General features: G+C 32.9%; 1 protein-coding gene across 21 annotated transcripts in view; it reads left to right on the top strand.

Moving 5' to 3' along the window:
- The window catches only part of SYNE1 (spectrin repeat containing nuclear envelope protein 1), a 567155-nt gene that overhangs the window by 133023 nt on the left and 412306 nt on the right, over positions 1-21826 (top strand). For 17 of the 21 annotated variants that reach the window (XM_031937596.1, XM_031937595.1, XM_031937611.1 and 14 more), the window contains 5 exons: positions 9015-9110; positions 15235-15318; positions 18703-18723; positions 19189-19281; positions 20810-20988. In XM_031937596.1, the coding sequence (XP_031793456.1) occupies positions 9015-9110; positions 15235-15318; positions 18703-18723; positions 19189-19281; positions 20810-20988 (473 nt within the window). The remainder of the gene's footprint in view (positions 1-9014; positions 9111-15234; positions 15319-18702; positions 18724-19188; positions 19282-20809; positions 20989-21826) is intronic. The other 4 variants (XM_031937601.1, XM_023503290.2, XM_031937604.1 and 1 more) reach the window with 2 other exon arrangements.

Consider the following 21826-nt stretch of genomic DNA (forward strand, 5'->3'; position numbering starts at 1 on the left):
ATGAGAAACAAATTGCAGTATCTAAGAAAAAAAGTTTTTTGACTGTCTCAAACTATGAGTCTGAATCATAGTCAGTGAGTGTTCACTCTCATTTTCAGCATTAAAATGAACTAAATATAAGGTGGTGATATCATTATCATATCTCTTTAAACAATATTTGGTTTTTTGAATTGTCTTTAGTACTAATTTCAAAATTTTATTTAATACTTTTCTCAGTAATGTTTAAAAAATTTATATAGTTTTTTTAAAATCTTTTTGAGTTTCAGATTATCTCCTTTATCTTTACCCTCAGCCCCATTAAGAAACCACGTGTGAAGTTACACAAAACATTTCATGAAAGTCATGTTGTGAAAGAAAACATAGATCTCCCATCCTAATTTTAACACACCCTGCAGAAAAATTAAATTGCAAGAGAAACAGACAGACACAGAAAGACAAAGAGACAAAGAGAGAAACAGAGAGACAAAGAAATACCGAAACAGACAGAGACACAGAGAGAGAATGCTTCAATTTGTAATTAGATACTATCAGTTTGTCCTATAGATATGGATAGGATTTCTCATTATAAGTTCTTCAGAGTAGTCATGGATCATTATATTGCTGATAATAGCAAAATTATTAGCTGGTCATCCCTGGAGGGCGCTATTTTGTTATTACTTTGTATTGAGCACATTTCACTTTGCTTCAGTTGATGGACGACTTTCCAGGATTTTTTTTTTCTTCTTAAGAGCATCCTGCTCATCCTTTCCCTAGAAGAGTAATATTGTATGACGATCACATACTGCATTTTATTCAGTCATTCCCAAATTGATGGACATTCCTATTATTTCCATTTTTTTTTCCTGAAAAGAAAGCTGCTATAACTATTTTATATGTATAGATCCTTTTCCTTTTTAGGAAATAATCTCTTTTGATATTCATGCCTAGTAGTAGTATTATTAGGTCAAATAGCACTTTGAATATAAATCATATCTTTCGATCTTTATCAATCAGGCCATGAATCTTATTTATTTATTTATAAATTTAACTCAGTTCCTTCTATGTTTGAGAAATAAGACCTTATCAGGGAAACTTGCTTCAAAATTCATTTTGCAATCATTAGGGGGGAAGTAAGAAGTCCTTTCTCTGGGTACAGATGGTTCTCTCCATCACAAGACTATTAGAACTGGCCTGAAACTCCTCATTGTTGAGACGAGGCATGTTCATCAGAATTGATCATTGTATAATTTTACTGTTGCTGTGTACAATGTTCTTTTGGTTCTATTCACTTTACTTAGCAACAGTTTATGTAAGTCTCTCCAGGCCTTGCTGAAATTATACTGCTGATCATTTCTTAGAGAATAACAAAATTCCATTACATTTATATGCCATAGTTTATTCAGCCACTTCTCAAATGATGGGCATCTACTCACTTTCCAGATCTCTGCAAAAAAAGGCTGCTATAAACATTTTTGTAGATGTGGGTCCTTTTTACATTTTTTACAATCTTTTTGGGATATAGACTCAGTAGAGACACTGCTGGATCAAAAGGTAAGCACAATTTGATAGTCCTCTGGGCATAGTTCCAAATTCCCCTCCAGACTGGTTGGATCAGTTCAGAGCTCCACTAACAATGTATTAAGAAATGCAATGGAACACTATTAAGATGACCCAATTGCAGTCTCTTTGGGTAAGTGAATTCATGGGTGAGAGCTGCCATAATACAAGTCAATTTCCTGTTCCTTTTCTTCTTCCCTACACAAAAATCTATTCCCATAAATTTAATTCATTTAAGTTCTATATTGGAGAAGAAAAGAAGTGAGAATTTTAATGTTTATTAAAATATTGTAAAATGAAGCATATTTCTATATATACATGATGAAATTTTCTGAAAGCATAGATAAAAGACTTGTATTTCTACATATGATAAGAATAGTTTGCAATTTCATTTTTAATGGATCCATTCTCTCAGGTAATCAGAGGCATATTTGTAAAATAATTTTGTATTCTTCAAAGAAAAACATTTCTGTAGATCCAACTTCCTTTCACATGAAATAATATTTTGCACAGTGTCTAGTATATATTAGATTTTAAAAATAAATTCTCTCTAACTTTTCATTTTTTCTCTGTATCTACAACACCTAGTACCAAATCTGTAATGTAAGTAGCAGTTTCTAAATACCTATATTTTTTATTTAACTTAAATGAATCATGCTATTTGGAAAATATCTTTTTTATTTAGGTACCACTCAGAGAAATATATTGATATAAATAGATATGGAACATATTTAATGCTAATTAGTATTTCAGAATAGACTAAATTAGGTCCAAGTTTTTGTGGTATTAGAAAAAAACCTACTTAATTACAATCTTTTGATATTTAAGTTTTTAAAAAACCTTCAAATTGGAGACATCAGATATTTCATTAGTAACACTATTTCATGATTACACCATATGCATTGACAGTGACTGAAAGTTTAAGGAGAAAAAAATTGAATTTAGGAAGACCTGGATTTAAGTTCATATTCTGGAACTGATTCACTATGTGATGGTAAACAAGTCACTTAGGGCTGTAGACTTCTGGATTGCGGAGTAGATGCTGATCTTTATTGATAGAGGGTGTTTCCTCACTAGAATTTTTCTATACACATGAAATCACAGTTCTGGACCAAAAAGAAAAAAAAAATGGTCCTTTAGCAGTGAATATTTTATTATGGGGTGAAAGAGAATGTCTTAAATTTAGGTGTTATTCAAAGAAAGAGAGATAGCATGCTAATGTAGAAAGAGCAATGATTTTAGACTATATTCAAATTCCAGCAGTTGTACTTAGAGCTGGTTGGCTCAGTAGATAGTATGATGGTCCTGGAGTCAAGAAGATTTAAAATCATCTCTGACCTCAAATACTTCCTAACTGTGTGATCCTGGGTAAGTCACTAAATCTCTGATTACCTGAGAGAATGGATCCATTAAAAATTGTAAGTTCCAGGCAGGCTCCCTGGAGGCCTCAGGAACAGCCAGAGTTAGGATAAGCAAAAGTCCTTGGTCTTTAGGGGGAGGAGTGAAGGAGATGGACAAAACTGCCAGGAGTTTTTCCAAGGATCCTTCCTTGATTCTAGAGTTCAGAATCTCCACACTTTTCTCCTCCTTGTTCTGAGGCCAAGTGAAGGTCTCTCACCTCTCTCACCCCACCCCCTAACCTTACTTACAATTCTCTTAACCCCAAGCATTGAGCTAGCATCAAGTGTGAGAAGAAAAATTCCAAACATATGCTAATAGAGTTATTGTCCAATAGGTAATTAGTCTTAAGTGCTTGGCTTTCTGATTCAAGCACACCTTTTAAGAGTTTCAGCCCTTTACAAATAAATGAAATGGCAAACTATTCTTATCATATCTAGAAATACTAATATCTTGTCTATGCTTTCAGAAAATTTCAACATGTATATAAATATGCTTCGTTTTACAATATTTCAATAAACAGTAAAATTCTCACTTCTTTTCTTCCCCAATATAGAACTTAAATGAATTAAATTGATGGGCAAAGATTTTTGTGTAGGGGAGAAGAAAAGAATCAGGGAATTTGAAGAGGGAACCCCAAAACTCTGAAAATACTTAAAGGAGAAAACCTCCTTCAACTCTACCTCAGTGAGGGGACTCCACCCCAAGCACAAATAGTTTCATCTTTGCTATCTGGGTGGTGTCAGCTCAGTCCAGAAACCCATTGAATTCAATTCAAATTCTAGCCCTAGCTGAAACCAAGTGAGGAGCCAACCTGGGACTCCCCCCACAAACCCCCTTCAGCTTGTAGCCAAAGCCCCCTATGACAAAAGAGCCAAACTAAAACCCTCTCTTTGCAGAGGTTCCAAACATGCCAGCCCCATGCTTGGCACCCCAAGGAGCTTCTGCCCACTGGAATACTGTTTCCAGTGCCATCCTCTTTTTACCCTCACCTATTTCCTTAACTAGATTTTAACCTTACTTCCAAACTCCATAATAAATCTCTTTGATCAATCTAAGTTTTCAGGTCTGTAACTTCCTTTACAGGGGACTCATGCTGCCAGAAAGGAGTTCCCTAAAACTCCCTACCCTTGCACCGAATTCTGAGGGGTTGCAGGGAAGCTCCATTTGACTCTCTGAACCCCAAACCTGACACTAGACCTCATTTAATTCCCTGACCACTGGAAACTCTAATTTCATTTGGGTACCCCAAATCTAAACCTCATCAAATTGACTTGTATTATGGCCACTCTCACCCATGAATTCATTTACCCAAAGAAACTGTCATTGGGCCATTCTAATCATGTACCATAGTATTTCTTAAAGGGTGTGTGAAAACCTTGAGGGTTTTGTGTGTGTGTGTGTGTGTGTGTGTGTGTGTGTGTGTGTGCTGTAAATTGCATGGAACTTACATTTATAGTTGCATAAGTATTCATGTGTTTTACAATTTCCCTTGATTGTATCATAAATCCTAATACAAATAAATAATGTACTGAATAGGGTGCTTCTCTTAAAGGAAATAGAACCTGAGTTCAAATATTATTGGTTATATGATGCTGGGCATATTGTTTAACTTTCATGTACCCTAGTTAACTCATCTGCAAAATAAGAATATTGATATCAATAATTTGTGAGGTAAGTTATAAAAATCAAATGAAATAATATTTAGAAAGTGCATTACAAACCTTAAAGTATGATATAAACACTAACCTTTGTAGTAATCAATCATAATGAAAATTATTATTACTATCAAAAATTAAGAACTGTTGGTATTACACTTCCATGTACTATAATAACTTCTGTGATCACTACACTAGTTGGCATAAGGAAATTACCTCATCAGCATCAACAGAGACTGCTCCCAGCAAGGGAAAACAAATCTTTCTCTGAAGCAGGTATAAGGAGTTTTAACTACTTTTAGGACAATGATTATCTTAGCTCCAGTCTTAGGAGGGCACCTTTTTTTTTTTTTTAATCAAAGAACCAAGATGAGTATTTGATATCTGCCATGTAGAAACTGCTTTTCAGCTTCATAATTATGTTGCTGTAATAAGAATGATGAGGTTTGTAGAATACAGAAAAGAGATGCAATATTTTAAATATTTTTTGAGACAGAAAAGATCTCAGATTGTAATTTTCCATCAGAAAAAGAGACTAATTTATCATCTGGAAGACATGACTGACATTGTCTAGAATTGTTTGCTGATTGATAATGTATGCCAATAAGAATTAATTTTTATCATACTGTGATTCTCAGAAGTTCGTTTTTTTCTCTATACTAAAGCAGTTTGGCTTTTTCGACTAATTATTCCCCCAACTTTAGTATTATAACTGTAATTCCTCTAAAAGATTGGCTTTTATCTAGATGGCAGAAGAATTTTAATTGTCTTTTCTTTATAAAACATATATATTATAATGGTCTAGAAAAAAAAGTAAGAATGTTATAATGACAGAAATGAAGATGACTATCTTTTGGCCATATAAAGGTTTGCCTTTGATCTTACCATATTTAATAAGATAATAAAATGTATAGCTCAAAAGTACATTAGATATCAATGAATCCATTCATTTTATTTTGTTGATCAAGAAAATAGGCTTAAATAGTTTAAGTGATTTTCCTATAGTCATATAGTAGAAAACCTACAATCTAAATATTCCAACTCAGGTCCTTTGATACTAAATCCAAAATATTTATTTTTGAACTGGTTTTATAATGATGATTGTTATTATAATTATAAATTATAATTTGCAATTGTTTTATAATTATAATTAATGCAGGAATTTTAGAATAGTAAAACTATGACAACCTCACAATTTTCCTTGCAATTCTCTAAGACTTATAAGTTTAAAACAGGTGTCCATCTATATAGATGTGAGGAGTTTCCTCAATATATTTCAAAGATTGAATTTGAATCCAGATACTTCTGCTTCCACTATTGGCATTATTCCAATATCAAATGCAGTCTTGTAGTATATATCATATTATGTGCATGACAGATATTTTCTGGTATTAATTTTCTTTACCTAATTCATAGGCCTGCTGAACTGCTTTAATTTTCTCACAAGGGAAATACTTTTCTAGAAATGAAAGTGTATTGCTTTCTTTACTCTGTGTGGTATGATGTCTAATATGTATCTCCTGTGTAGAAAAATACAATACCATTTTCTAGCATTTATTTTTTTCTAAAAGTTGTGGTAGTAATGTCTGTCTGGGGGCTTAAGAAATTACATACACTGTATCATTACATGCAGTGATCCTAGCTGCATTGGGCTACATGATAGATTTCAGTGTAAATTAACCATTTATCAAAATAAGACATGTAAGCTAGACTAAGTATTGTCATTTGAAGTCTATGTAATATTTAGCCACAATTCCTGTTAAGACTGGATACTTTTGACAGTCAAAACTTCTGGCACATTATATTGACATAATATTTGATTATATGATATTTTTATGTGATTATTTCAAAAGCACCTTTATTATGAATATGACTGGTACAACTCCTCTCTTCCCACTTTTTTTATCTTGTTTACTGGCATTTATTTTTTGTACTTATTTACACACTCCTTTCAATTGCATTTTAGCCAGAATCAACATGCATTAATAAGATAATTATATGTATAGCACAGAAATACATTACTTATCAATAAATTCATTCACTTTATTTTACAGATGAAGAAAACAGCCTTGAATAGTTTATGACTTTCCCATAGTCATATAGCAGAACTACAATATAAATATCCCAACTTAGGTCCTTTAACTTTAAAGCCAGAATATTTATTCTATATGAATTCTAGTAACAGCCCTATTGCTGCTCTCTAAACCATTAATATGCCCTACACAAAGTAACCACACTAATCTTTTTCAAACATTACCTGATTCAAAAACCACCATCTCCCTCTCGTTTATTGGTTCAAATTCAAAATATTCATTTAAAATATCAATTGATTCATTTAAAATTTCAATTGCTGTGCCATTGAATCTAACCTATAAAAACTATCCTACATTTGCTTATATTCTATCTTGATTTTTTCTAATTATCATATGTATGTATTCTATAACTCTAAAAACTTTTTAGGGCACTAAAAACTTAAAAATGTAATTTGTAAAGATAGAGGCCTATGGTTGTGAACCATATGATCAGTTTCAATGGATCATGTTGATTAGTTTTCCTGAATTGCTTTTTTTCCTCTTTATTTTTTATCGTTTGTAACAAGCAATGACATCCTTGGGTAGGAAATGTGAATGGTCTATATTTGGAAATAAAGTAATATGAAAACAAATAAGATGACATAAAAACAAAAAATTCACCTTTTTGGATGAGGACCTGACCCCTTGTATAGCATGTAAATATATATGTAAATACAAACACATCCACACACATATATAATATTTATGTTTATGTATAACATTTATATATACATGCAGATAGAAAGACAGACAGACAGATAGATAGATAGATAAATGGATGGATGGATGGGTGGGAGGGTAGGTGGGTGGGTGATCGGATGCATAGATAGATAAATAATAAAGCTAGGAACTATGTTCTTTAACCTTTTATATTTGGCAACATGGATACTATATATATATATATATATATATATGATGTTCATGTAGTGAACAATAAATGAATATTTAATAACTTGCTTAAACAATCTGATAATTTTTTAAATGAGTAAAGGAAAATATGTATATCCTTAACAGTATCTGCCATATTTGTTTTTAATGGAAGAATTATATTTTTATTTCTTGAATTTTTTGGTCAGCAAACTACTTTTTTGTAGGACCAAAGAATCACTCACTTGTAACAACTTGATCCTTAATATTATTTTCTTTTTTTTTTTTTGAGGGGGTGAGTGGCAATTGGGGTTAAGTACCCAGCATCAAAAGTGTCATGTAATCAGGGTCGGATTTGAATTCAGGTCTTTCTGCTACAGGATTGATATTCTATCCATTGTATCACCTCATTGCCTCCCTTTTATTTATTTTTTTTTGAGATGAGATAAGAGATTGATAATATGATGGTAGAACAAAAATATTTTACAGTTGACAGAATTCTTAATATTATAATAATTGAAGAAGACAGTCAAATTCATTTATAATCTCACAGATTGTTAGAGGTGAAGGGGAACCATAATCGAAGTAAAAGTTCTGTTCCATGTTGAAGCAATTTCACATACCAGTGAAGAGTGAGGGGAAATTTTTATAGTCAGGGGAATCTTCAAATATTACATTGGTTCTGATTGTCTTACTCATATTTCTGCCTTCAAAACCATGCAATTCTTAACATGTTTTCCAGCTTTTGCTTCCTTTCCCATTTCACCATAAAACACCAAGGCACTACCTCACGTGGGTGAAGTTATGAATTGAATCTTTAAGCCTTGTTTTTTTTTTCCATTTCTAGGATGAGGTCAGTGTTTCTAAAAATGTGGATTATGGCCCAGATTCACTTATGTAATCTGGATGATCATAAAATTATGATTTATTATCAATAAATATTTTATTTGTATACTTATTTTATAGACCTATATACTTACAGTTGTATAAAATTTCTCAGGCAAAAAAGGGGTAATAAGTTGAAAAAATTTCCGGCTATTTGAAATTTTTTGTACTCTTGGCCTCTTTTCACCAGAGAAATTTTTATGCAATCCCATCTAAAATCCAAACCAGGCTGCAGTGATATTGCATGAGGCAATATGGGCAAGCATTGCTGGAAACAACATATATGCATTACACATTTGATTTCAAATTAATTTTTGGTACCTCCTAGTGATAAAGCTATGATTCTAGTATGGTATTGTCTTTGTATCTTTTCATAAAATGCCTTTCATGCAAGTTTTATTGAATAAACTCTAGTCTTTTCTTCAATGATTTTAGTATCTTGGGAGTTGCTTTCTTATCTCTAGAGTTATTAATCTCTTTATCTACTAAAAATAAAATACAAAGTTAAGTTACTGATTTTTTTCAAGTTTTTAGTGAAATTGATTGGAAAATAGTGATTCTTACAAAGGTTAACTTTTTAAAAAATCTTTTCCCCCAGCGGAATCCTCCATTGGTGGTGGATGATCTTTTTGAAGACATGAAAGATGGGGTTAAGTTACTGGCCCTCCTGGAGGTTTTATCAGGGCAGAAATTGGTAAGTACTTTTTTTCCTCTTTGACTCCAGCAAATAACAACAACAGCAGCAAAAAACCCTTCAATCAGATGTTGTTAGATGATTCTTTAAACCCAGAAGGATTCTAAAACTAGAGAAGAAAACTCACTCTATTTTTCTAGTTTTCTATTGAAGTTTCTTTTTTTTTTTCTCAGTCCTATGTTTATACAAGACTGGAAGAAGGAAATAATTCTGTACATTAAGAACTTTTAAAAAATATCTGCTATGAACCAGATTCTGTGCTAGATAAGCTCTGGAAATATTGATAGAAGACAATCTGTGTCTTCATGAAATTTATATTCTACTGTAGGGAAACAATGTATATGTAAAAAAAAAAAGCAAGCACAGATATTAGTAAAATATATGAAAAATAATGTGAGGAAAGAGAGATTTAGTTCTCAAAGGAGAAATAAAGAAAGAGAATTATCTTCATTAATTTCTCTGTCAGGTGGAATGTCGTCACCAAAGAACTTTCCATGATTCAGACTAAGTCCATTAGGGTCTCAGTACTCTAGGTCCAAGGGTGGGTTATACAGGCAACATGTTGGCTTAGAAAACAACAAATGAATATTATCTATATTGAATTATATTTTTATTTATTTTGTAAAACATTTCCTGATTACATTTTAATCTGGTTCAACCTACACATTTTTCTGATTTCTTACTCTTGAGTTTGAAGCATCTGTCCTAGGCAACCCTCTAAATCTATTACTTCCATAGAAGATGCCATGGAATTGTAGAGAAAGTTCATGAGGAGCTCTGTAATTAAGAAGATCATGGATCCAGTTTATAGTCCTATTTCTAATTTTTGGGAAAGAAGCACTAACAACATACAGAATCAGGAAAGGACTATTCTTTTTTATTATTATTAATAATTATCTTTTTTTAAAAAGTTTTTTTTTATTTAGAATTTTCTGAGTGAATCCTAATGGTCATTTCTTATAAGACAACAATATTTGATCATAATCACATATCACAATTTGTTCAATCATTCCTTAATTGATGGGGATCTGTTCAATTTTCAATTTTTTGCCCCCAGAAAAGAACTTTATATATATATATATATATATTTTTTTTTTTTGTATTTTATCCCTTTAGGGATACAGACCTACTAATGATCTTGCTAATTCAAAGGGCATACGTTTTTTTTTTTTTAGTTCTTTGGTAATAGTTCCAACTGCTCCATGGAATGGCTGAATCACTTCACAATTCCACCAACAATGCATTGATGTCTCACCTTTTCCATATCCCCGCCATCATTTGTCATTTTCTTTTTCCTGACTTATTAGTTAGCCTAATAAGTATGAAACAGAAGTACCTCAGAATTTTTTAAATTTGCATCTCTCCAATCAACAGTGAGTTAGAGTATTTCACCATATGATGATAGACAGTTATGATTATTTCTTCAGAATGTTCATATCTTTTGGTCATTTATCAACTGGGGAATGGTTCTTATTCTTACAAATTTGACTCACTTTTCTATGTGTTTGAGAAATGTCTTTATTAGAGAAACTTCCTTCAATTTCTTTTTCAAAATTGCTCTTGCCAACTTTATTTCTCCCATTTCCATGCTCTCTCTACTTTTACCCTGTTCCTCCTCAAAAGAGTTTTGCTTTTGACTACTCCCTTCCCAAATCTTCTGTTCCTTCTATTACCACTAGTCCTTTTTTTTCCCCTTTCCCTTCCTTCTTTCTTGTGGGTAAAATAGATTTCTATACCCAATTGACTGTGTAAGTTATGTCATCTTTGAGTCTATTCCAAGGGAAATAAGGTTCACTCACTCCTCCTTACCTCTCATGCTTTCCTTTCACTATAAAAACTTTTTATTGATTCTTTTGTGTGATAATTTACTCCATTCTGCCTCACCCTTTCCCTTTCTCCCAGTATATGCCAATTCTCAGCCCATAATTTTACTTTTTTAGATGCCATCCCTTCCAATTCAATTAACACCTATGTCCTGTATCTATATTATACTCCTTCTAACTACCCTAATAATAAGAAAGTTCTTATGAATTATAAATATCTTCTCATGTAAGAATGTAAACAGCTTAATCTTATTAAGTACCTTATAATTTCCCTTTCCTGTTACCATTTTATTCCTCCTGAGTCTTGTACTTGAAAGTCAGATTTATGTTCAGCTCTGGTCTTTTCATCAAGAATGAAAGGTCTTTATTATTGACAGTCCATTCTTTTACACCACTCCCCTCTTTCCCCGCAAATGATTACACTAAGTTTTGATGAGTAGATGATCTTTGGTTGTAATCCTACCTCCTTTTCCCTTCAGAATACCAAATTCCAAGGATTCTGTTCCTTTAATGTAAAAAGTGCTAAATCTTTTGCTGTCCTGAATGACTCTACAATATTTGAATTGTTACTTTCTGTCTACTTACACTATTTTCTCCTTATTTGGGAGTTTTGAAATTTGGTTATCATGTTCCTGGGGGTTTTCATTTTGGGATATTTTTCAGAAGTAATCAGTAGATCCTATCTATTTCTATTTTATCCTCTTGTTCTAAAATATCAGGGCAGTTTTGCTTAACAATTTTTGAAAGATGATGTCTATGTTCTTTTTTTGATCATGGATTTTATGTTATGGTCCAATAATTTCCAAGTTATTTCTCCTGGAACTATTTTCCAGATCAATTGTTTTTCCAATGAGATATTTTACATTATCTTCTATTTGTTCATTCTTTTGATTTTAACATTTTCTTTATTTCTCATAAAGTCATTGGCTTTCATTTGCTCAATTCTAATTATTAAGGAATTATTTTCCTCAGAGAATTTTTTGTATCTTCTTTTACATTTGTGGTGTTCAGCTTTTAAAGAGTTATTTTCTTATGTGAATTTTTGTACCTCTCTTTCCAGTTGGCCAGTTCTGCTTTTTAAGCTCTTCTTAAATTATATCTTTCCCCTTATTGTCTTTCTGTGCTTCTTTTACCATTTGGCCTGGTCTATTTTGAAGATATTGTTTTCTTTAGTATTTTTGTTTTGTTTTGTTCTTCCTTTACTAAGCTGTTGACTTGCTTTTTATGATTTTCATGCATCACTCTCATTTCTCTTCCCATGTTTTTCTCTATCTCTCCCAATTGATTTTCAAAATCTTTTCTGAGTTCTTTCATGTCCTGAGAACAACTCTTATTTTTCTTGGAGGCTTAGGATTTAGGAGCTTTGACTTTGTTATCTTCTGAGTGTGTGTTTTGACTTTGCTTGTACCATAGTAACTTTCTATATTCAGAATTTTTTTTCTGTGGTTTGCTCATTTCCCCAGACTATTATTTGTATTTTAACTCATTTTTTATAGTAGGGCTCTACTTTCAGAGTGGAAAATACACTTTCCCAAGCTTGATGGGTTTTATGCAGTTATTTTCAGAGCTACTTCTAGGAACATATGAGCCTTCAATTCTTACAAGGTGGTATGATCTAAGGAGAGATGTGTTTATTACTTTCCTGGCCTCTGCTCTGGTCTGTGAGCTACCATAAGCACTCTATTCTGTCTTAGAACTATAAGAATGGTTCTTACTCCACTATGGCTACAAAGTCTGGTGTGCTAGTGCTCCTTCTTGCCCTGGGACTTCCACCCAGTACTACACTTAGGATCTGAGTATGGGCAAAACAACAGTGCTGCCCAGTGCTAGCAAAGAATACCCTGTAATCTCCTTCTGAGCAGTTATTTGACTCCCTTACCATCTGTAGGCTGAGAGCTCTGGACATAGCCACTGCTCATGCTGGCTCCCAAAGTCTTTTCCTAGTTTGTTGGGTCTGGGACTGTATTGTTATGGCCTGCCCCAGTGTGCTCCATTCTCATCTGGGTATGACAGATCATTTCTGCTGACCTTTTAATATTTGGTGTCTATGATCTGAGAGGTCTGGAAACTCTCATGCTTGCGGTTGATTCACTCACCCAAGGCCCTGCTCCTGGTTTGCTGGGGCCCAGTCTATACTGATACAGTCTGTGCTGAACTGCACTTCAGCCCTAGTGCAATAGATCTTTCTTGCCAACCTACTAAGGTGTCTTGAGTGGGAAAAATTGTTTTGTTCCACTTTTTGTGGATTCTGCTGCTATAAAACTTATTTAGACTCATTATTTAAAGGTATTTGAAGAGATGTGGGGGAGAGATCAAGCAAATAGCTTCCTTTACTCTGCCATCTTGGCTTTGTTCTCCTTGAGAGGTCTGTTCTTCATGACACTTAAATTTAGTCTCAAAAGGATCTAGAGGTGTCAAAGAGATAGAACGGGCTTACATTCCAGGTATGGAAAGACAGCCTGTGCGAGGTTTGGAGATAAGAGATGTAGTTACTGGACTAAGAACAACAAGGATGTATGTTTGGCTGAAATGTAGAATATAGAAAAGAAAGATTTTTTTTTTTGATTGAACAACATAGGTACTTGCTTAAACTTGTAATTACTTTGATGGGAATGTACACACACACACACACACACACACACACACACACACAGATAGTGAAATAGGAAATCAACAGAAAGAGCTGAGTTAAAAATCCTACCTTAGATACCTACTATTTGTGTTACTTTGGGCAAGCCACTTGGTTTCTTTTAACCTCAGTTTTCTCAGCTGTAAAAATGATAAAAATAGTACCTATTTCTTAGTTTTTTGGGAGGATCAAATTAAAGAATTGCCTTGAATCACCTCATTGTTGGGAAGAGCTAAGTCCATCATAGTTGAACATCACATTTTTTTTTTTTTACTGTGCACAATGTTCTTCTGATTCTGCTCACTTCATTCAGCATCAGTTCATGTCTTTAAAGGCCTTTCTGAAAACAGCCTGCTCATAATTTCTTATAGAAAAATAATAGAGGTTAATTTTCTTTTTGTATTTCAAGATCCAATAGTTCAATCCAAATTGAACTAAATAAAATATTTTAAATAAAACTTCACAGTAAAGCTTTAACTCTTATTTGTGTGCATTTTAGGAGTCCATCCTTCCCATAAATTTTTACAGTTGTTGAGACATAGTAAGCTTAAAGGCAAAAGGGGGACAGTACTACCGTAAGAGATAAATAAGCTTATGTGTGCTTTTGCCTTCCATTCTCTCTCTGCTGACCTCTGAATAAAAATATCTTTTCCATGTGCTTTCCCCTTTTTTGCAGGCCAGTCAATGAGGGAGGACATTTTAATTAGAAACATTAAAATTTCATTGTGTATCCAAAATTATATGTTTTCAAGTGTTACATAATTATCTGAAGGATAGAGCTATTTTAGGAACATAAGAACATAAGAATTACTATATTGGGTCAGCCCCATTAGTTATTCATGCCAATGTTCTTTATCTGACAGCAGCACCAGGGAATATATTATGGAAAGACATGTTTATTCTTGACCTCAGTTGTGATGCAATATGATATATATATATATATATATGTCATCATCCTAGTTCTTTTTAATAACTCATTATAGATTTGTCATCTGTGGATTTGTCTACAACTTTTGAAAGAAATTTCCATTTTTATTGATGTTTTTAACATTATATTTTCTCAGTGCTTCATGAAATCTAATTGCCTTTTCTATTTACTAGTCCAAGAAACCTCCCCTCCCCTTTAGATTGATAATTATCTTTTCTCACTTATAAATGAACATAAGATGAATAAGTTTGACATTAGGTTTCTGGATTTCTAAAGAATGTTTTTTAAATTTCCATTAATTTGTTTGAATTACACCTGCAATTTCATTGACATAGGGATTCCCTAGTGAGAAGTTTCCCTGTATTAGTTTAGAACAGCACTTGCTTTACAACTCAGGGCTTGAATCAATGACAGAATGCCATATAACCCATTAAATGTCAGAGGCAGATTTGTCTTCCTTTCTTCATTATACTTGGCCTCTAATGACTACCCTCATTGAGGCAGTCACAGCCCTGTTTGGTCTAGTTCTTCATCTGTAAGATGAGCTGGAGAAGGAAAAGGCAAGCTACTCCATCATCTCTGCCAAGAAAACCTCAAATGGGTTTGCAAAAAGTCAGGCACACCTTAAATAACTAAACAACAACAACAACAAAAACATCTTGTTAAAATTCTATAATCATAAAGGAGAATGAGAAAGCAAAATAATAGTAGATTGTTATCTTTAAATTTGTATTCTTTTTTCAGCCATGTGAGCAGGGACGGCACATGAAAAGGATTCACTCAGTGGCTAATATTGGCACGGCACTGAAGTTTCTGGAAGGAAGGAGGGTAAGTAGGTAATGGGGAAAGAAACCATTAGTGTTGTTTGTTTTACTGCTGCTTTTTTGAATTTGGTTTATATTGGGGCATTAGGAATCAAAAAATCTCAATTTATCATAAATTGACATTTAAAATTATTAGAAATGAAAGGTACTATAAGAAACCTCTATCCAATCCAAATAACAAAATGATAATTGTGAAAATCATGGTAAATACTGAGCTTGTTATTGAAGGATCATCACATATTTTTGGTTTCCCCAATTTAGAGCCAAATAAAATAATCAATGAAATTTTTTTGTACTTGCTAAAATATGCCATTATGCAAATATACAAAAATACTTGTATAGATGGTTACTTCAAAAGCCATTAGGCTTACTTCAATGATAGTAATTCAGTCTCCATTAATAAGATATTTTATATGAGGATTGTTTAAAGTAGCTGAGCATGCTTGGCATTGATGTAAAACTGGAGTGGGAAGGGAAATGTGATAGCTGCCTTCAAATATTGGAAAGGCTGTCATGTCAAGGACTAATGAGATTTTTTTCCCCTTGGGTCAAGAAAGCTTAGCCAGAGGCTGAGTGGAATATGTAATGGTCAATGTGAGTATAATATCAGGAAAAACTTAATGGAATATTGTCAAGGAATGGGTTGTCTTTAGAGATGATAGACTCCTTTTACTTGAAGGTTTTCAAGCAGAGGTAGGACAATCATTTATTGGGCTCATCATAGTGGAGATTCTTTTCATGTATGGGTTGGCCTAGATGGCTGTTGAGGTGATTGTGCAATTCTTTGATTCATCTAACTCTCTGTGATATAAAGACTACAAAAGGAGAAAATAATTTTGGGGCAATGTTGGTCACTGCTCTCCTCCTTCCACACATTCTCAAACCACTTCACCAGTTCATGGCCCCCTCCATGGATCTATGCTTTCTTTAAGCTAAACAAACCATGTGGTGCTATAACATAAATATTCTGAGTTACTGTGAAATAAAAGGACCACTGAATTAGGAGTTAGAATAGCTGACTGAATATATCTTTTCTGCTTAACCACTTGTGTCACCTTGGTGTAGTTGATTGATTAAGATCTCTAATCCTTACTTTTCTTATTTATGTACTAAGAAGGGATTAAACTGCCATTTCTAGCTCCAAATTTTGTAATACCATCATTAGTTACTTTATAAGGTTATTGATGATGTAGATAATTTTTATACCATTGACTTGTGAAACTATTGCCTGTACCTTTGAGGAATATTCTCTCCTTTGCCAGAAAAATCAATATTCACAATGTACATTTTCGCAAAGCAATTCTTAGGAATAAAAGAAAACATTTTATTTTTTTTTTCTTTCACTGAAATGTAGGTCATTTTTCATTAATTCTGGAGGCATAATTTTTTTTTCTCTTTTGTTTTTGCATTTTACTATCAATATAAAGTATCGTATTTAGGGCCTCAGCTGGCAACAGTTTTACACTTTCTTCTATTCTGCAAAGCCATAAAAACAAGAAATGAAAGAAAGCTACTCTGAGGAGAGCAAAATACAAATCAGATAGATTTTTTTTTCCTTTGAATTTAGAACAGCTAAGGCACTTCGGGAGATCAGTAGTCATCAAGTGATTAGAATCTTATTGTGAGTTATTAATGTAATTCAGATGTAGGGAAGGGGGATGGCATTGGAAAAAAACAACTTGATACTGCAAACAATTAATAAGGAAGATAAAATAAAAGGACAAGGATTAAATATTCCTTTGTTTTCTGCAATGATCAAATACTTATTGAAATGATTTCAGTGTCCATTAAAAATGATTTGAAAAGTGAAGTTGTAGAATGATTAGAGGTCAATCAATATTATTAAAATGATTGAAAGTTGGTACTATGAGGAATGGTTGAAGCCATCAGAATTGTTCAGCAATTGTTCAGCAATCAGGATTGTTGCTTTAGCATTTGTTCAAAGTATTTAGGGTTTGCCATATTTCTCGTTTTCCAGTTTGTGCCCAAGAAAAAAAAATCATCATTTAGAATCAAGAAACTTTTGTCTAAAAGATGAAAGGGAAACAATTTGTGTTTCTAAACATTTGAAGGCTTGATCTGAATGTTTCTAATTGTGTGTGTGTGTGTGTGTGTGTGTGTGTATACATATATATACATTTATATATAAAACATGCAGAATAATTGCTCGGTAAATGTTTTAGACATATCTATATGTATATGTATACAAATTAAAACATTTACTGAGCAATTAGTCTATATATTCAATAAATACTTTTGATTGTTTAAAACCAGAGCCAGAGAAAGAAGAGGGCTTAAATGAAACTGATGGGATTTTAGGTGGATAGAAGGAAAATCTTTTTAATCACTAGAATAGTGAAACATGCAAATAAATGGCCAAAGGAGATTGAGAATCTCATGCCTTAAGATTCATGGAGAAAATAGATACCCTTGGAATGACTTAAACATCATAATCATAGGATCTGCAAGTTAGAAAGGATCTCAGGAACAATCTAGCCTAACCCCCATGTGAAAGAAATCCTCACCATAATATCTCTGACAAATAGTCATTCAGCTTGTGCTTGAATACCTTCAAGAAAAGTGAACCTCTTTTGGAGGTACCCTTTTCCACTTCTGGGCAGTTAATATTACAAAGAAGTTTATTTATTTTTTTCTGACATCCTGTGCAATTTGGCCTCCTTGCAACTTCTTCTCTGCTTCTGGTTTTTCCCTCTGGATCCAAAGAAAACAAGCCTAATTTTTCTTCCAAATGGCAGTCTTCCACATACTTAAAGAGAGCTAGGTTGCCCAGTTATTTTTTTTCCCCTTAGGCTAAACATGCCAAATTCTTTCAACCAATCCCTGTGTGTTGTGAATTTGAAGTCTCTTACCATCTTGGTTGGATCCTTTGGATACTACCCAGTTTATTAACGTCCTTCTCAAATCATGGTGGCCAGATATGAAGATGATACTCCATATAAATTCTGGCAAAGCAGAGTATAGTGGAATTATCGCCTTCTCATTCCTGGAAGTTATGTCTAGCCCTCTTAATGGACCCTTAGATTATCATACCAATTTTAGCTGCCACATCCCATTGCTCACTCATTAAGTTTGCAGTTCACTACAACTCCTTTAAAAAAATAACAACTTGGAGTTAAAATCACTGGGCTGGGCTACATGAATGTAAAATCTATCTCAAAACTCTAATGGATTAAAATAATTTCTCTGATTTTTTTCTTGTTTTTCTTGTAAGGCCCCATTCTAAAATTAATGTGTTAAACCAACTAAATAAAAAATTCCACATTACAGATTATTTTCTATAATAATTAGCTATCTTTCCCTTTTACCAGTTAATGCTACTTTTTTTTATAATATGTATGTCATCTTTTTCCTTTGTTTTCCATGTCAGTCCATGTACAGAGGATCACCGGTTAGTACAAGTTTTTGTAGAACTTTTAATTCCTGATTTCTTATAGGTAAAAAGAACCTAAGTTACATATTTCTGACTCCCAAGTAAGTGCATCATTTTAAACCACTTACCATGTTCTTGGGTTCCAGCCAGCAATCAAAGAGAGTTACATTTTCTCTGTCTGAGATTTTATTGGTAATTCTTTGCATGATGTTGCATTTTTTTTCACCATTAAGTAAAGCAAGTATTAACCAATACTTGATGCTGAAAAACTAAAATTTTTTTTGTAATGCACCTAATGAATGTCACAGAAAATTCAGCAAAGATTGTCTACTTGAATGTTTTTTTGGGTTCAACACACATTTGTGTTCTATTACACAGGCATGTTTAAATTTCAATGTTATCTGATAAGATCTAGATGATTATCCCAATAATTAAAATATGTGTTGTCCTAATCAAATATACTTTTTTAATTTATTAAAACAGATTAAACTAGTGAACATAAACTCCACTGACATAGCTGATGGCCGACCTTCTATTGTCCTTGGCTTGGTTTGGACCATTATTTTGTATTTTCAGGTATGAAGATAGAACATCATTACTATTTTACTATATTATCAAATGCTGAAGCAATAGTTTTGCATTTCTACTACTGTGAGTTGAGAACTAAATTAGCAGAAACATAACCTAGAATGGAAGAATAAAATTGCCACAACTGAGACAATAATGTTCACCTTCCAATACTCTGCCTACATCCAATTGTATACTGGCACAAGACCCCCAAACTAAGAGTTGTAAAAGGGACAGGAAGCAAAATTGAATAAGGGTTATCCTGGCTCAAGGTTTAAATCTTACAGAAAGAAGGCTACAACTGGAGGTGGGAAAGTGGGAGTGGAGGCCAGATAAGGCAACAAATAGAGAATAACTTTTTTAAAAAAATAACTCTCTTCAAAGGAGATTATCACTTAACTAGTTACTGGAACTCTTATAAATGTGGAAGAGAGGAAATAATTCAACATTTTACCTCAAAACACTGCACCAACAACAATATTCAGTCAAAAAGAATGAATATAAGATTACTTTGTTCATATCTCATATGCACATTTGAGGCAAGATAACCTGGCTATAATTTTTTTTTTACATATTTCACTTATAAACTAAACTTTTCAAGAGCAAGGAAACACCAGTGATATATATCATGAATAATAAATTCCATATTTAAACAATAATTTGTACTCTAAAAAACAACTGCACAAAGTAATATCAGGAATAAGAAATATTGTCAGGTGATCTTTGGAACTAGAGAATCTACTTCATCAGCTAAATTAAATGATAGTGCATAGATTCCTTTACTTTTGTAGCCCTCCATTTTATTAGCTTTTTTAAGGAGGTATATTGGATTATTTGGTGCATAGAATGCCTTCCTGCTCTAAAAATCTATATTCTTATAATACTTTACCATTTCAGATAACATACTTTTATGAGATGGTGATGAGTGTATTTTGTGTTTGTTTCATTTAATGAAAATCCTATTTAATTACATTTCTTTCTTTTTTTTATTTATTTTAATAAATAGCCTTTTATTTACAGGTTATATGCATGGGTAACTTTACAGCATTAACAATTGCCAAACCTCTTGTTCCAATTTTTCACCTCTTACCCCCCACCCCCTCTCCCAGATGGCAGGATGACCAGTAGATGTTAAATATATTAAAATATAAATTAGATACACAATAAGTATACATGACCAAACCGTTATTTTGCTGTACAAAAAGAATCAGACTCTGAAATATTGTACAATTAGCTTGTGAAGGAAATCAAAAATGCAGGTAGGCATAAATATAGGGATTGGGAATTCAATGTAATGGTTTTTAGTCATCTCCCAGAGTTCTTTCTCTGGGCGTAGCTGGTTCAGTTCATTACTGCTCCCTTGGAAATGATTTGGTTGATCTCGTTGCTGAGGATGGCCAGGTCCATCAGAACTGGTCTTGATTACATTTCTTTTACAATTCATCAATAGCACATTTAGCACTCAAATGCTAAATGTCCAACAAGAACTACAGTGCCAGTATTTATGTTGTATCTGATTTTATTCATTGACAAACAGATTGAAGAGCTGACAAGTAACCTTCCACAGCTGCAGTCCCTGTCCAGTAGTACATCTTCCATGGACAGTGTCCTTAGCTCAGAAACTGCCAGCCCACCAAACAAAAGGAAGGTGGTAACCAAGGTTCAAGGGAATGCTAAAAAGGCCTTATTAAAATGGGTGCAGTACACAGCAGCAAAGTAAGTACTTCCTCTGTTTATTTGGATTCTGATCGTAGATGAAGCAGAATGAATTACTGAGATCCTTTCTTTTCCTTGTTAGGCAACAGCTCCAAGAAATATTGGAGGGGCTTTTTTCCTCACTCACTTTGTTTTGTTATTAAAATGGGGAATGTTTAATAAGAAATCTAAGCTTGATTCTTTAAACTTCTTATATAAGAACCATTAAAGGGATTAAAATTTATGTCTTTCCTAATTGATATAAAAGACTATGACTTTTATTTATATTTAAATATCTTGTGGCTGATATTTTTGTCTTAACAATTAATCTCTTCTGAATTAATTCATAGCTTTACAACTGTCTAATTCCTCTTCAGGATATATATTCATTTCCTTTTAGGCAAATGATCTATAATTCAGCTTTTTAATAAAAACTGGGTTCTTTTCTTTTTCATACATCGTTTTCAGTGACTAGAATTTTTCTTTCTTCCTCTGATTTCTTTTGTTAATTTGGTTGTAGATTTCTTTGTAAAACTCATATTTATATCTTTAGGGCTGAAGATTTACTGACTGCCATCAGGTTTTGAAGGCATATCATGACTGCATGTCTAAAAAAATAATAGATTGAAGTTCTCCTGGAACTTAAAAAAAAACATTCCAAAATGGTTATCGATAAAACCAAATATTGAATTTGGTTGCACATTCTAATAGCTCAAGGGGAAAAATATCAAACAACATTTTTGGTTCCATTGTCTGAATATTTCAGGTTCAGGTAGAATGGATATTTTTGTTTAGATTATTTAAAAAAAAAAAAACAGCCTCATCCTCTACCTTATTTTGTGGTAGTTGATATTCCTCT

The sequence above is a fragment of the Sarcophilus harrisii genome, chromosome 4 (assembly GCF_902635505.1).
Source record: "Sarcophilus harrisii chromosome 4, mSarHar1.11, whole genome shotgun sequence".
Lineage (NCBI taxonomy): Eukaryota > Metazoa > Chordata > Mammalia > Dasyuromorphia > Dasyuridae > Sarcophilus > Sarcophilus harrisii.